General features: G+C 46.6%; 1 protein-coding gene across 12 annotated transcripts in view; it reads left to right on the top strand.

Moving 5' to 3' along the window:
* The window catches only part of MYOM2 (myomesin 2), a 94,211-nt gene that overhangs the window by 49,820 nt on the left and 30,694 nt on the right, over positions 1-13,697 (top strand). For all 12 annotated transcript variants that reach the window (XM_070598383.1, XM_070598381.1, XM_070598384.1 and 9 more), the window contains 8 exons: positions 1,349-1,527; positions 2,837-2,951; positions 4,283-4,439; positions 4,524-4,630; positions 7,020-7,064; positions 7,679-7,815; positions 13,064-13,208; positions 13,322-13,381. In XM_070598383.1, coding sequence (XP_070454484.1) covers positions 1,349-1,527; positions 2,837-2,951; positions 4,283-4,439; positions 4,524-4,630; positions 7,020-7,064; positions 7,679-7,815; positions 13,064-13,208; positions 13,322-13,381 — 945 coding nt within the window. The remainder of the gene's footprint in view (positions 1-1,348; positions 1,528-2,836; positions 2,952-4,282; positions 4,440-4,523; positions 4,631-7,019; positions 7,065-7,678; positions 7,816-13,063; positions 13,209-13,321; positions 13,382-13,697) is intronic.

The raw sequence follows: 13,697 nt of genomic DNA, 5'->3' as shown, positions 1-13,697 counted from the left end.
ATGCGTCAGCTGGAAGGTGGACTGGTTAGCTGGCAGGCAGGTGGACTGGTTAGCTGGCAGGTGTACTGGTTAGCCGGCAGGTGTACTGGTTAGCCAGCAGGTGGACTGGTCAGCTGGCAGGTGTAGTGGTTAGCCATCAGGTGTGCTGGTTAGCCGGCAGGTGTTTTGGTTAGCTGGCAGGTGTACCAGCTAGCCAGCAGGTGGACAGGTTAGCTGGCAGGCGTATTGGTTAGCCAGCAGGTGGACTGGTCAGCTGGCTGGTGTAGTGGTTAGCCGTCAGGTGTGCTGGTCAGCTGGCAGATGTACCAGTTAGCTGGCAGGTGTACCAGTTAGCCAGCAGGTGTACTGGTTAGCTGGCAGGTGTACTGGTTAGCCAGCAGGTGGACTGGTTAGCTGGCAGGTGGACTGGTTAGCCAGCAGGTGTTTTGGTTAGCTGGCAGGTGTACCAGTTAGCCAGCAGGTGGACAGGTTAGCTGGCAGGTGTACTGGTTAGCTAGCAGATGGACTGGTTAGCCAGCAGGTGTTTTGGTTAGCTGCCAGGTGTACCAGTTAGCCAGCAGGTGGACAGTTTAGCTGGCAGGTGTACTGGTTAGCTAGCAGATGGACTGGTTAGCCGGCAGGTGTTTTGGTTAGCTGGCAGGTGTACCAGCTAGCCAGCAGGTGGACAGGTTAGCTGGCAGGTGTATTGGTTAGCCAGCAGGTGGACAGGTTAGCTGGCAGGTGTAGTGGTTAGCCGTCAGGTGTGCTGGTCAGCTGGCAGATGTACCGGTTAGCTGGCAGGTGTACCAGTTAGCCAGCAGGTGGACTGGTTAGCTGGCAGGTGTACCAGTTAGCCAGCAGATGGACAGGTTAGCTGGCAGGTGTACTGGTTAGCCAGCAGGTGTTTTGGTTAGCTGGCAGGTGTACCAGTTAGCCGGCAGGTGTACCAGTTAGCTGACAGGTGGTCAGGCTCTCTGAAGGAAGACGTGTGATGGCCAGGTTTCCAGCACGGTGGGCGGGTCACATGAGTGCCCTTCCTTTTCTGCACACCTTTTCTCCCTGTGAGACGTACCTGCTGGTCCTGACTGAGTGATGTGGGCTCCTGAATTATCCCAAGTTATCCGCAGTCACGTAGATGCCTAATGGGTGAGGCTGCAGGAACACGAAGCCAGACTCTCCCCCAACTCCCAATGCCCGGCTCAGCCCCGCTCCTCACGCCCACTCCCGAGAAAGGCAGTCTCTACATTTAGTGAGGAGTAAAGTGACGTCGGTGGTGAGGAGGCTCCTGAGGAAGCTGCGTGTCCACAGGGCACAGATGCGCGGCGTTGGCACGTGCGTGCACGTGTGCAGACTAAACTCGACGTTTCAGGTCCTGCCTACGATCTGACGTTCTGCGAGGTCAGGGACACGTCGCTGGTGATGCTGTGGAAAGCCCCGGTGTACTCTGGCAGCAGTCCTGTTTCTGGGTATTTCGTGGACTATAGGGAAGAAGACGCTGGAGAATGGGTCACCGTGAACGAGGCGACGACTGCGAATCGTTACTTAAAGGTGAGGGCACTCCTCCGGTGACTGGCTGCCTTCTGGGAAAGTGCTTTTGACGCCGTATCAGACTAGCTCAACGCCCCCCGATGAGCCCGTTCAGTGAGAGGGCATCTTGGTGGCAGCAGAGCGGGTGGCAGAGCGCAGGTCCAGCAGGTGGTGGTGAAGCCCTTGAGGAGGAGCCACTCTGCTCACACCCCACAAGGGGCCATGTGCTTGGTGGGGACGGTCCACGCCCGCCTGTTTCCCTCCATTTATTGTAGCCTAACAACCATTAACAGCGCTGGGAGAGCTGAGACTGGTATGTTTATAGGCTGTGTTTGTGTGCTTTCCACAGAAATGATTAATATTGTCTTTCCACTTCAAGTCCAGTATTTAACTTACTTAATTCTTGTGATTCTAATAGAAGTCTATCTGATAAACGATGTACACACATACATATATGCACACAGTTTTAATACATTGGACGGATTTATAATGTGTGAATTTCTCTATCCTCTCTTTCTGTAAATACTTCTATTTTTAGCACCTAGAATTTACCAGTCACGGGGTCAGTTGTGACAACCACCCGCAGACCCACAGGCCCCTGTGCCCTGGCTAACGGGCCCGGCTGCCCTTGTCCAGAGGCTTTCCTCTTGTGGTTGTGGGCTCTGCGGTGTGGTTTATACAGAGAGGTGACACACCCCGTACTTAGAGAAAGCCCACACCTGAGTTAGACGCACGGCTGCACGTCTACAGAGGCATAAATGTGCAGGGACCTCTGGAAAACAAGTTCGTAACGTGAAACAAGATCAGTCTCCTTTGAATGAACAAATCAGCTTCTAAGAATCTAGCTGGATAAATTGTTAGAAATTAGCTAATGTGTGTTTTATTTATGGTTATCACTGCAAATTATAATACACATAATCTATATACACACAAGAAGAGATCAATTTAATTCTGATGTGTCCAAATGATGGGATATTTCACACAGTTTAAAATCACATTTAAAATAATATTTGGTCCAACAGATTTATGTTCAATATGAACACCAGATTACAAACTAAACGATATGATTTTAATTTTGTTTAAAATGTGCAAAGAAAAAAGAAAGAGAATATATCAGAATTGCAGCAAATCTGTTGATTCTTGTAAGGATTGTAAGATTGTAAATGATCGTGGTCTCTTTTCCCTCCTGCTTTTTTACCTTACTCTGCAGAGCTCTTCCAACAAGAAGAATAAGTTATTTTTAAAGAGAAAGTAGGTTCATAATAAAATGTGAAAAGTAATGAAGTCATCTTCATTTACTCACATGTGACGTTTGCTCTGCCTTCTCAAGGTCAGTGACCTGCACCAAGGCAAAACCTATGTCTTCCGAGTTCGGGCAGTGAATGCAAGTGGGGTAGGGAAACCCTCGGACACTTCTGAACCTGTGCTCGTGGAAGCCAGGCCAGGTGAGGTTTGACTGCTCAGCTGCTCAAAATAGCACAACATTTAGAACATCAATTATTTGGAAGGAGAGTATGCATGTATTATGTATGTCTACATGGATGGATGGATGGATAGATGGGTGGATGGATGGGTAGATGGATGGATGGATTGGGTGTATGTATGTATGTATGGATGGATGGGTTGGGTGGATGGATGGATGAATTGGGTGAATGAATGGATGGATGGATGGATGGATGGATGAATGGATGGGTGGATGATGGATGGATGGATGGATGGATGGATGGGTGGGTGGATGGATGGATGATGGATGATATGTATCCTGTCATGTTTTCAGAAGAGTTGGATTGGCAGGTGAGACGGAGTGTGTACTCAAGCCCTGCATACGGTCTAACATCCCTGGGTGGGATTCGGGCAACTTAAGTCGGTTTGTGGGGTCGGCAGGGTCTTTATTTGGAGCAGTAAAACAACATGCAGGAATGATGATGGCCGTTTATACTACTGCTGAATTTTGATCAGGAAATTATAAAGCCCTCGGTAGCTTCCTTGGTTGCAAGTAATAAACACCCAGTTGAGGTGACCTTAACAGGGGAGTACTTGCAAGGGTGGGAGGTGCCTCACAGGATACGTGGGGAAGGAGGGTACCTGAGTCGCAGAAAGAGAATGCAACCAGAAACTGTAGAACATGTTTCCTCTCTCGTTTCTCCTCTCTCTGGATATGGCCTCGTGTTATTCTGCCCCCTGGCTCTTGGTGCTTCTCCATCTCCTTGGTAACTGAGAGCATCCATAGGTACCCAGCCTCAGCTTCACGCACTGCCGAGGCTGAGGTGTCCCCTCCAGTTCCTAATTCCTAAGGGTAGATTCTCTCTGGCCTGCGTTGGGCCAGGTGTCCACTTGGTCAAAAAGCCACAAACAAACTGCCCTCCACAAAGGAAAAGGTCGGGGAAGAGGGGCCCGTGTGAGGGTGAAATCAGCTCATGTAACCTCGGCTGCCTGGGCCCTGGGAACAGGTGAGGGCATGAGATCTCAGAGGGAAAATGGGGCTTTGTGGCCAGGACCAGCAGCTGTTAAAGGCTTTCTCCAGCCGTCCTGGATGCAGAAAAGGGAATGGACAGAAATGTGAGGATGTAAAAAAGACCCCAACCACTCTGCCATCTGTATCCTGCCTGGAGTGGTTCTCTCTTTCGTTCTCCTACTTAATGTCCCAGACGGATGGTAAGTCAAAACTGATGATTCGATGTAAAGTAAGCTCTCTGCCTGTGCCAGTGGCTCTCCCAAAAAAGAATCCAGAGGACAGCGTGTTCCTGAGACGTCTGCCCCTCTTCTTGCTCTGCAGGCACTAAGGAGATCAGTGCGGGAGTGGATGAAGAAGGCAACATCTACCTGAGTTTCGACTGCCAGGAGATGACGGACGCCTCTCAGTTCACCTGGTGTAAATCCTACGAGGACATTGGGGATAATGAGAGGTTCAAGGTCGAGACCGTGGGTGACCAGTAAGTCACACTTTGAAGCTGCTCCTCGTGGCCCCTCAGAGACCCCGCAGACACGGGCAATTCATGTCCCCTCTTCTCTTTCAGCTCGAAGCTGTACTTTAAGCATCCGGATAAAGAAGACTTAGGGACTTATTCTGTGTCTGTAAGTGACACGGATGGGGTGTCCTCCAGCTTTGTCTTGGATCCACAAGGTAATATCTATGGGACACAGGCTTGTTTTTGGGTTTTACAACACTTTCAAAGATTGACACTAACGTGGAAAAGACTGATTTGCTTAGAAAAAGGGCACGTGTTTGTGGGAGGCTGGGGGTGGGGAAATTTTTTATAAGTCAAAAGTTACTTTAGAAATTAAACAAACTCTAGAGTTAGTACTCTATCCACCAAATAAATCACTGGTCCAGGACATGTTGCTTATGTAACTTCCACTTGTACTTTTCAAGTTGAGTTTTAGTTCCATTTCCGGAGTTTGGCAGGTAGGAAGTAGCATATTAGCAAAGAAGCCCATAAAATTAATGAGCGACATTAATCCTCCCAACACTGAATAATCGGGACGGTAAAAGAAAACAAATGTACATATATTTGTATGTGTGCGAAATAATATTTAATTGCCATAGTCAAAGTCTCTCACTCTCTTACAAATAGAAGACTGGAAAGCAGTGAAAAAGCCTGTTTGCTCTGAACGGGGAAAAACAGTAGTTACGCTTAGGTGGGTTCACAGATGTGAGTTCAGCAGGCAAATGGACCCATGAGGTGGATTCTGTCACGCTGGGTTTAAATTTATTTCTGTCCAACCCTCATCTACCCTACCTACAGGTCAGGGTCAACCTTACAAGTTTTAAAAATGATCAGCCAGTGGGGCCGGCCCCTGTGGCGAAGTGGTTAAGTTCGCGTGCTCTGCTGCAGGCAGCCCAGTGTTTCGTTGGTTCGAATCCTGGGCGCGGACATGGTACTGCTCATCAAGCCATGCTGAGGCGGCATCCCACATGCCACAACTAGAAGGACCCACAACTAAGAATATACAACTATGTACTGGGGGCTTTGGGGAGAAAAAGGAAAAAATAAAATCTTTAAAAAAAAAAAAAATGATCAGCCAGTGACGTGGCACGAACTATGTTGCGTGGGGCAGAATCCTCAAATCTCCGAGTTTCTTTGGGTCTTTAAAAGCTTTTGAGTCCCCGTTAAAATGCAGGGTCCTCTGGGATGCCTTAAGCTTGATAAACAGGCCCTTGGGGTATCAGTTGGCATCTTGATTGGCAGCATGCGAAGGGGGTGATCCCGAGGAATCCTGACACTGGATGGGTGTCGTGGGGGTAAGGAGCTTGGATCCCAGCTGGGAGACAGCATCCTCATGGCTTCAGATGTCTGCTGGTGCGGCTCACATGTTGGGTAAAATTGGGTAAGTTCATGCAAATTTAGAAGACGCAGCAGGAGGGCAGCAGAGGGGTCCGCACTGTCTCTGCTTCCCGGGGTCCTTGGTGTGCTTGCTGCTCTCAGACACGCAGGAACGGACCAGAATCTGCCCTCGTGCTTTTAAAGCTGCCCTTTCTGACTCGAATTCAGGGGTCTTCAAACACTTTTTTACTCACAAAACATCCTTAAAGAATTCTGAAAAGTGATGTACTCCTCGGCACCATCTTTAAGTTTATAGACAACATTTTCAACTTAATTTTAAATAGCTGCAAAGGATGAAAGTTTCCAGCATATTTTATATTGTATATGGACTTTAAATATATTTTATGCGAAACCTTGGAGATACAGATTTACCTCCTTTGATCTATGGAAATTCCTACAAGACCTGATTGGGAGCATCGGCTCTCCTGTCCGACCACCCCCTGGACTGAGTTTACTTTCCGTCAGTAAAAGTCTGACTTGATTTTCAGTTCAAATAAACATGTTCATACATGCCCTCGTGACCACAGTCTCATTTCTAAATTCTAATTTTAAGAAGAAAGGAAGGAGAAAAGCAAAAAGGAAGGAAGGAAAGACAAAGGAAGAAATGGTTTAGAATCTTCCATTTTTCAAAACTTGTACTTGGGACTCTCAGGAACAATGCATTCCGTTTTCTTTCTTTTTTTTCTCACTTGTGGGAAAACGCCACAGAGGAATTCTGGGTGGATGAGAGGTGTGTTGGAAGGACATTTTGAAAGAAGGAAAATAACAGGTTCCCAGCACATTCTCAGTCAGCCAGATCAATTTTAGGAAAAGTTCATGTGGGATTAGAGGGTCTGGAAATGGATCTCTTTAAATTTCCCCTCTGCAAAGACTTCCTCTCTTCCAGGAATATGCCTGCCCCTCCCCCAAGCCCCCACTCCCCGAGACCTCAGCCCTAAGCTCCTAAGCTGTCCCTTTAGTTATTTAAGTGGCAAGGATCTTAGTCGCAGATGACTTACAATTTATTGAAGAGTCTTCGCAGGTTAAAGTTATCCCCACATCCTTTCCACTGCTAGTTCAAATTTCTCCCACATCCTCAACTTTAATCTTGGTGGTGTAAAATCTCTACTATCGTTTAGCCTTGCAATTGTTTGCCGACTTCTGAACATATAGATCAAAAATCAACGAATGTATTCTTCTTAATTTTAGAGCTTGAACGTTTGATGGCTCTGAGCAACGAAATCAAAAATCCCAGTAAGTAAGCCTGGAGCCCTGCAGGTGCAATTGCCAACCAGGCAGGGCCATAGTCCCTGGGGTGTGGAGCTCTCCAAGGAACACTCTGGGGAGAGAATGACATTGTCTGATGCTCCCAGCTTACAGGCTTGTCACCTACTCATTTAACACAAATATGAGCTTATATTGTAATTCGTAGAAATTCTCATTGCATAGAGAGTGTTTTGAATTTTGGGTTTAGTATAGCTCTCCCTAATTCAAATGAGATGTCTGTCAAATAGATCTCCAGTTATTGAATTTCATTGACTACAGAAAGAATACACCCATGTGTAGTCACTGGATCCATTGAGAAAGCCACACCGTGCATGCATGCACACACACACAACTCACACAGCAGGCACGTGCACACACAACTCACACAGTAGGCACGTGCACAGAACTCACATAGCAGGGGCTTTACACGCAACAACTAGACTTTTCTTTTCTACTTTTGGTTTTCATCATCCAACTCAATACTCCAGGGTTTCACATTCTCAAAACATTTAATGAGGATTGATATTTTCCTACAATATGCAACTGTTCCTTCTCACAAGGATTCATGCATTATTGACTTGTGGTTTCTTTCCTTCCTGTAGCGATTCCTCTGAAATCTGAATTAGCTTATGAGATTTTTGATAAGGGCCAGGTTCGCTTCTGGCTCCAGGCTGAGCACTTATCACCAGACGCCAGCTACCGATTTATTATTAATGACAGAGAAGTCTCTGACAGCGAGGTGAGTCCCATGGAACGAGCTCCGCCTCCGGAGAGGGCCTGGGTTTACTCCGGTGCATCAGTTATTAGAGTCAATATTCTGTGTCTGTTTTCATCCCCTTTTGAGCTGTAGAAATTGGGGTGTAGAAGGTTGACAAGATGAATGAGAGATGGCTGATTCTTGCCATGTTCAGAGACTTGGTCTGGGTAGATAAGAGATCAGGAGTCTTTTAAGTCCAAGCCTGTTGGAATTAAAAAATGACAAACTATGTTCTAGAGACGTTGAGCTTGCTTTTATTGAAAAGTTTAGATTACATGGGAGAGGGGGGAAATATCCTTGATGGATCAGTTTATTTATGCTTTGTAATGGTGTTGAAGGCATCTGTTTTTGCTCTGTTGTCCTCCCCCACCTCACTGAGAGCTTCCCATGGAAGCGAAATTAATTTCTGCACCTTCCCTAAGTTTTTGGCTACTCTGTTGGCCTGGCAAATCTGGGCAGAGAGAGCAGAACTGTCAAGAATGCATAGCAAGCTATGATACAAACACTTTCGTTCTTGTTCTACTTTTAATTGAGTAGGATGAATCTTATAATGATTAGTTAGTCCTTGTTTGGCTGTGCAACACTATGTTTTGATACAGTTGTCCCTCGGTATCTGTGGAGGACTGTTTTCAGGACCCCCACGGATACCAAATTCCACACGTGCTCAAGTCCCCTAGTTAGCCCTTGGTGTCCACGGGTTCCACATCTGCGGATTCAGCCAACCGTGGATCCTAAACACTGTACATACACGATTTGCGGTTGGTTGAATCCGCAGATGTGGAACCCGTGGATATGGAGGGCTGACTGTGTATTTCCTCTTGTCTAATAATTGTAGCACACCTGGGGACCCAGTTAAAAGACGTTATGTTTTATGGGGGCTTTATTGTTCAGTGGTGAGCTTGGGGTCTCAAATTCTACCATCTTTACCTCCTCTAGTCTCTTTTCCCTTGATACCCAGTATGTAGTGTTGTTGGTGTATTTAGCTATGAGCCTAAGTCCTGAATGCCTCATTCCTTTGACCATTACCCAAATATTAATAGAAGGCTTGAGATGTAGGAATTGCTCTTGCCATGTGAGCAGCCCACTTACTGTTTCTCTGAGCTGGGCTCCTCATTCCTAGTCCAGCCTCTGTGTCTGATGGGTACTTAGTAAAGGCTAGTTGGTTGGATGAACGTCTGTCAGGCAGAAATCTTGCATAGACAAAGATCATGAGATTTTTCTTATCCAATTGATCTTTCCTGTGAGAATAATGACAGACTTTAAGAATGGTACAGGTAGGAGTATTGGCTAATAAGTAGAAACCATGGAGTTTCTTCCTGGCTGCAAAAAATCCCAGCAAATGACTATTGTCTATGGGGGTTCTGCATGATCAAGGTAATTGGAGAAATTTCCTTTGAGCGGAGGCCAAGCTGGGAAATGAAATGGGACTTAGTGTAATTGTGCTTTATTGGCAGAACATCTTTTGATTAACATTTCCTAACTGCGGTATGGGGCTTGCTTTAAAAACGGATGTTGTTGTACCCGGCTAATCTTTTGGAATATGGCTGTACTATTTCACTTCTTTAATTAGCAATCCACAGGTGACTTTTCCATGTGCAGATTGATGCTATTTTGTGAAAGTCACATAAAAGCCTGTATTTATGGCACCCATAAAATCATTGAACTTCAGCTTGCTGCATAATGGCAATAGCAAGAAGCCTAATTATTTTCTAAGACCTGCTCAGACACTGCAGTGCAGTAGCTGAGGAAATTGAAAAGGCGACTGTATTGTTAGGAATCTGGTTGATGAGAGTTGTCCCTTCTTACCTCTCAGACCTAATTGGAGTGGGTTCCTATAGTTCTCCACTTAAAGATGCTTGAAGTGAGTGTAACGCCACACAAATAAGAACAGTGTGTTTGTCCAATCAACTTGAAGTTAGCTCTCCTTATTCAAAGGCAAATACTCAGAACTGCAAAGATGCTCAAGGTGCATGGCCAGGGTCCACCCATGGCAGCTATCGGACTCCTGCTTCTGGTCCCTCTGAGCACTCCTTGAGTCTCGAGTAGGGGAGACCCAGTGTCTCCACTTCCTGTGATCAATACCGTTTCTTAAAATGATCTCTTTCAAGAAGTATCTGAGGTCAAGCTTTCTCATTCATTTCTATCTCTATTGTTTTACTTATACCAGTTCCCTGCTCCAGTTTCCCATTTGGAAAAAATCTAAATGATCTTATACAAGTACTTATTCTGCACTTTACACGTTTGAAATAATCTTGAAATTTCTAATTGTGAAGGTGATTTTTTATGTTTCCTGGAGGTTAAGGCCTGGAGGTGGGGGCTGGGCTTTGTGCACTTAAAAGCTGGAGGTCTTACTGGATCAAACAGAGCCGGAAGCAGCAGTTTCCCTTGGAACTTGGATGGTCAGGCTCCGTTCCTGGTGGACGGCCGTGTATATTCTGCTGTCGATGTTGATTATCTGCCATAGCTGACCACACAGCAGGGACAGAAAGGGAGACGTAAGCTTGCCCTCCTGGGGGTTGTCCCTGAGTTGGAGAAATACAGCTTCCATGAGAGAGTGATATAGAAAAAATACAGAATTAAGGGTTTGTTAAAACAGTACAGTAAACACTGTCTGAATTCAGAGAAAGCAGTTTGGAGAGGCTGAAGCAGCTAGGGAGACTACAGGAACAGAGGATTATGGTGGAGTCAGAAGGAGGAGGAACCTGGGATGGAGGCGAAGACAGTGAGTCCTGCTGCCTGTGGCAGCCGAGAGTGGACAGCATAACGGATGCGGGTGGGAAGAGGGTGGGCAGCCTGGAGAGCGCTTACTTTGATCTGGGAAATACAGTCAGATAAAAGGAAAGGGGTCAGAAGACAGTGGCCTCGAATGCCAAGCAGGAGAGTTTAGCAACGGTGCCTGACGCCGAGGGAAATGAACTCAGATATAAACCCAACAGAGTCCTTATGTTGCTAATGTTCATATTCTAAACTCTTTCTTGTGACACTGGCTTTTGGAATAACAAAATATAGATGTGCCCTTAAAGAGAAGCAAGAGCATTGTGAAAATAAATGCACGTGATTTGTCAGAAAATGCGATTTCTCTGGTTAAACTTACAAATTATCTGTTAGTTACCTACAGATAGAAATTCTTTTTCGTATTCCGATTGGGGTAAGGATTGTAGGAGGAGTGTGGTGTCTAGAGGGAAGGAGTGGAGTTTCCTGTGGTCATCCCGCTTTTTTCCTGCTGGCCACAGATTATGGTGTTTATTCTGCTCATCTTGCTCCCAGGGCCTCCGGCCTTCATGGTTCAGGTCATTCTTCAGGTTGGGAAGTCATCGCTTAAATCCCAGCAGGGCTCCATCTGGAAGGAAGAATGAATGCCTGCAGGAAGTGTCCATTGCAAACATTATCGTCCCGTTGTTCATTCTGGGTGCAGAGGTCGAGTCCAGAGGATCAGGCCGTCTGAGATGTCAGGGCTGGTGTTGCTGAGGAGACTGTTGAGTCCAGGGGCCTCTATGCATCCTTTCTCTGCATTACTGCAGCCTTTAGGATGAATCATTCTTTGGATGTGGTCCTTCCACCTCCAGGACCCCTGCCTAATTTCATATCCCGTATTGTCCCAGTGGAATAAACCACAGTCCATTAATGGCCGTAAAACATCTCAGTATCTGTTAGCTCATTGCACGTGATGAGAGCAGAGTCTGAAGGAGAGGTGAGCTTTGGGTGGGTGGCAGTATTGGAAAGTGTTGCTGCTCAGATCTGCCCAGATAGTGGACTGTGGGGTCTGGGCATGTTCATCCATGGTGATGGGGGTGATGGGGGTGGTGGTGGCAGGTGCTGAGGAAGGAGGTGATCAAAGCAGGGAGGGGTTGAGGGGACACACTGGGACAACTGCACGGTTTCCCTGAGGCCTCATCGGAAGGGAGGAGCTGCGCTGACAGAGAAGTCTTCCCGGGTCTGTAGGGAGAAGGAAGGCTGGTTCCCAGGCCAGCCTCTGCTGCTCTTAGCTAGACAGTGCCTCTCTGGCTCGTTCTTAAACCTTTTCTGCCTGTGTTGTAGTGATTTGGGCATCTGTGTGTCTCCTATTGGCCTGTAAACCCTGAGGTCAGAGGTCGTGCCCGGTTCATCTTGGCGACTCCCGTTCCCTCAGCTTTGAATTTTGTCGGAGCAGCTTAACAATGCACGTTAAAGGAATGAAGGCCAGCACAGAATTTGTTGCTGGAGAGTAACGGTGGGAAGATGCAAGGAATAAGAATGCCCCTGTAGAAACTTTGCTCAGCACCGCTCAACAGCATCAGGAGACCACAGCCAGCTCAGTGCCCCAGGCGGCAGCTGATAAGCCACAGGTTGACTTTCTCATTAGTCATTCCACATTTATTTGGTATTTATTGCCTGCCAGGCAGTGTGCTAGGCACTGGGTGGGGTTGCAAAGGTGAGTGACGCAGTCCCAGTTCTCAGGGACTCACCATCTAGCAAGATAGGCAGGTGGCAAGAGGACAGTGGAACCAATGGGAGGTGTGCCCCTGAAGGGGAGGCAGGGGCTGCGTGGAGCCCACGGGGAAGGCACCAGCTAATTCCAAAGGCAATCCCAGGACAGTCCTCCTTGAGCTGATCAGAGGGAGTGAGACTAGTGTCCAGTTATAGCGACCATGGCCAGAGTGGGGAGGGGCTGTGCCAGGCAGCATGTCCTGGGGCTCAGAAAGGAGGGGAAGCATTAGGTACTGGGGTTCAGAAGCATAAAGTACTCCTCTGTGCTCTCCCTAAAAGTCTGTGCTCTCCTTGCATAAGGCTCCTGCACCCCTGATCAATGGCAGCAGTAGCAAAGCCTGTGATTCCCAGAGTCCTTGAGGGCTGAGGATGGTGTGGTGGTGGATTGTGTCATTGTTGCTAGCGACATGTGGTTTTGTAACAGCGTGGGATATGCTAACGTGCACACCATTTTATTTTCTCGCATGTATTTAAGTATCTTCCATTAGCTGCTTGTTCCTGGAGAGTGTGCAGAGTTTCTGCTGGAGACTTTGGGCTGTGGACGCTCCCACACAGGACTAGGGCTTCATCACCCAGTGAACACCGGTGTCCCTTATCTGATGTCTGGTTCACCAAGAGGTTTCGTGGATAAAATTGCATTTTGTGTTTTTACATGTGTCACAATCCCTTAAGATATAATAGACACTGCCAACTATTAAATATCAGGGTTGAAACTGGAAGAAGGAATTTCACTGTGGAATTCTGTTTCCTTTATTGCTTCCAGACACACAAAATTAAATGTGACAAAGCCACTGGCATTATTGAGATGGTAATGGATAAATTTACTGTTGAGAACGAAGGCACCTACACTGTGCAGATTCACGACGGAAATGCCAAAAATCAATCTTCGCTGGTTCTTATTGGAGATGGTAGGCTGTGTTGAATATGTTCATGTGTCCATGTCCAATTCAAAAGAAATTCTTGTGACTAGACAGAAGCAAACGTATTTCATTTCTTCTTTTCTCTTACATGTTGAATTTAGCATTCAGGGCTGTCCTGGACGAGGCTGAATTTCAAAGAAAAGAATTTCTCAGGAAACAAGGTAAGTGGTTGACTTGCCCCCACCACCAGCATACAGAAGATTTAGGATTTCCGTATTTGTCTACAGCAGCATCCTACATCCATAAAGCCTAACCACTCTAAATGCTATTTTAAAGGGTCAAGAAGTTAGACCAGTTTTTATCTGCAGAAATTTGGGTTCTTTTCTGTTCTTTGACGTTTTCATTTTTTCCATCTGTATTTTTTCTTGCTTCTCTCTTAAAAAGCCTGGGAATCTGTAGCTTAGCGTTCATATCTCCTGTTACTATCCGAGTCCAAGAAATGGTCAGTTGAACCAGGCTCTGTGGCCAACTTGCTAA

Source organism: Equus przewalskii, chromosome 28 (assembly GCF_037783145.1).
Source record: "Equus przewalskii isolate Varuska chromosome 28, EquPr2, whole genome shotgun sequence".
NCBI lineage: Eukaryota > Metazoa > Chordata > Mammalia > Perissodactyla > Equidae > Equus > Equus przewalskii.
This window is presented reverse-complemented; position numbering and strand designations above follow the sequence as displayed.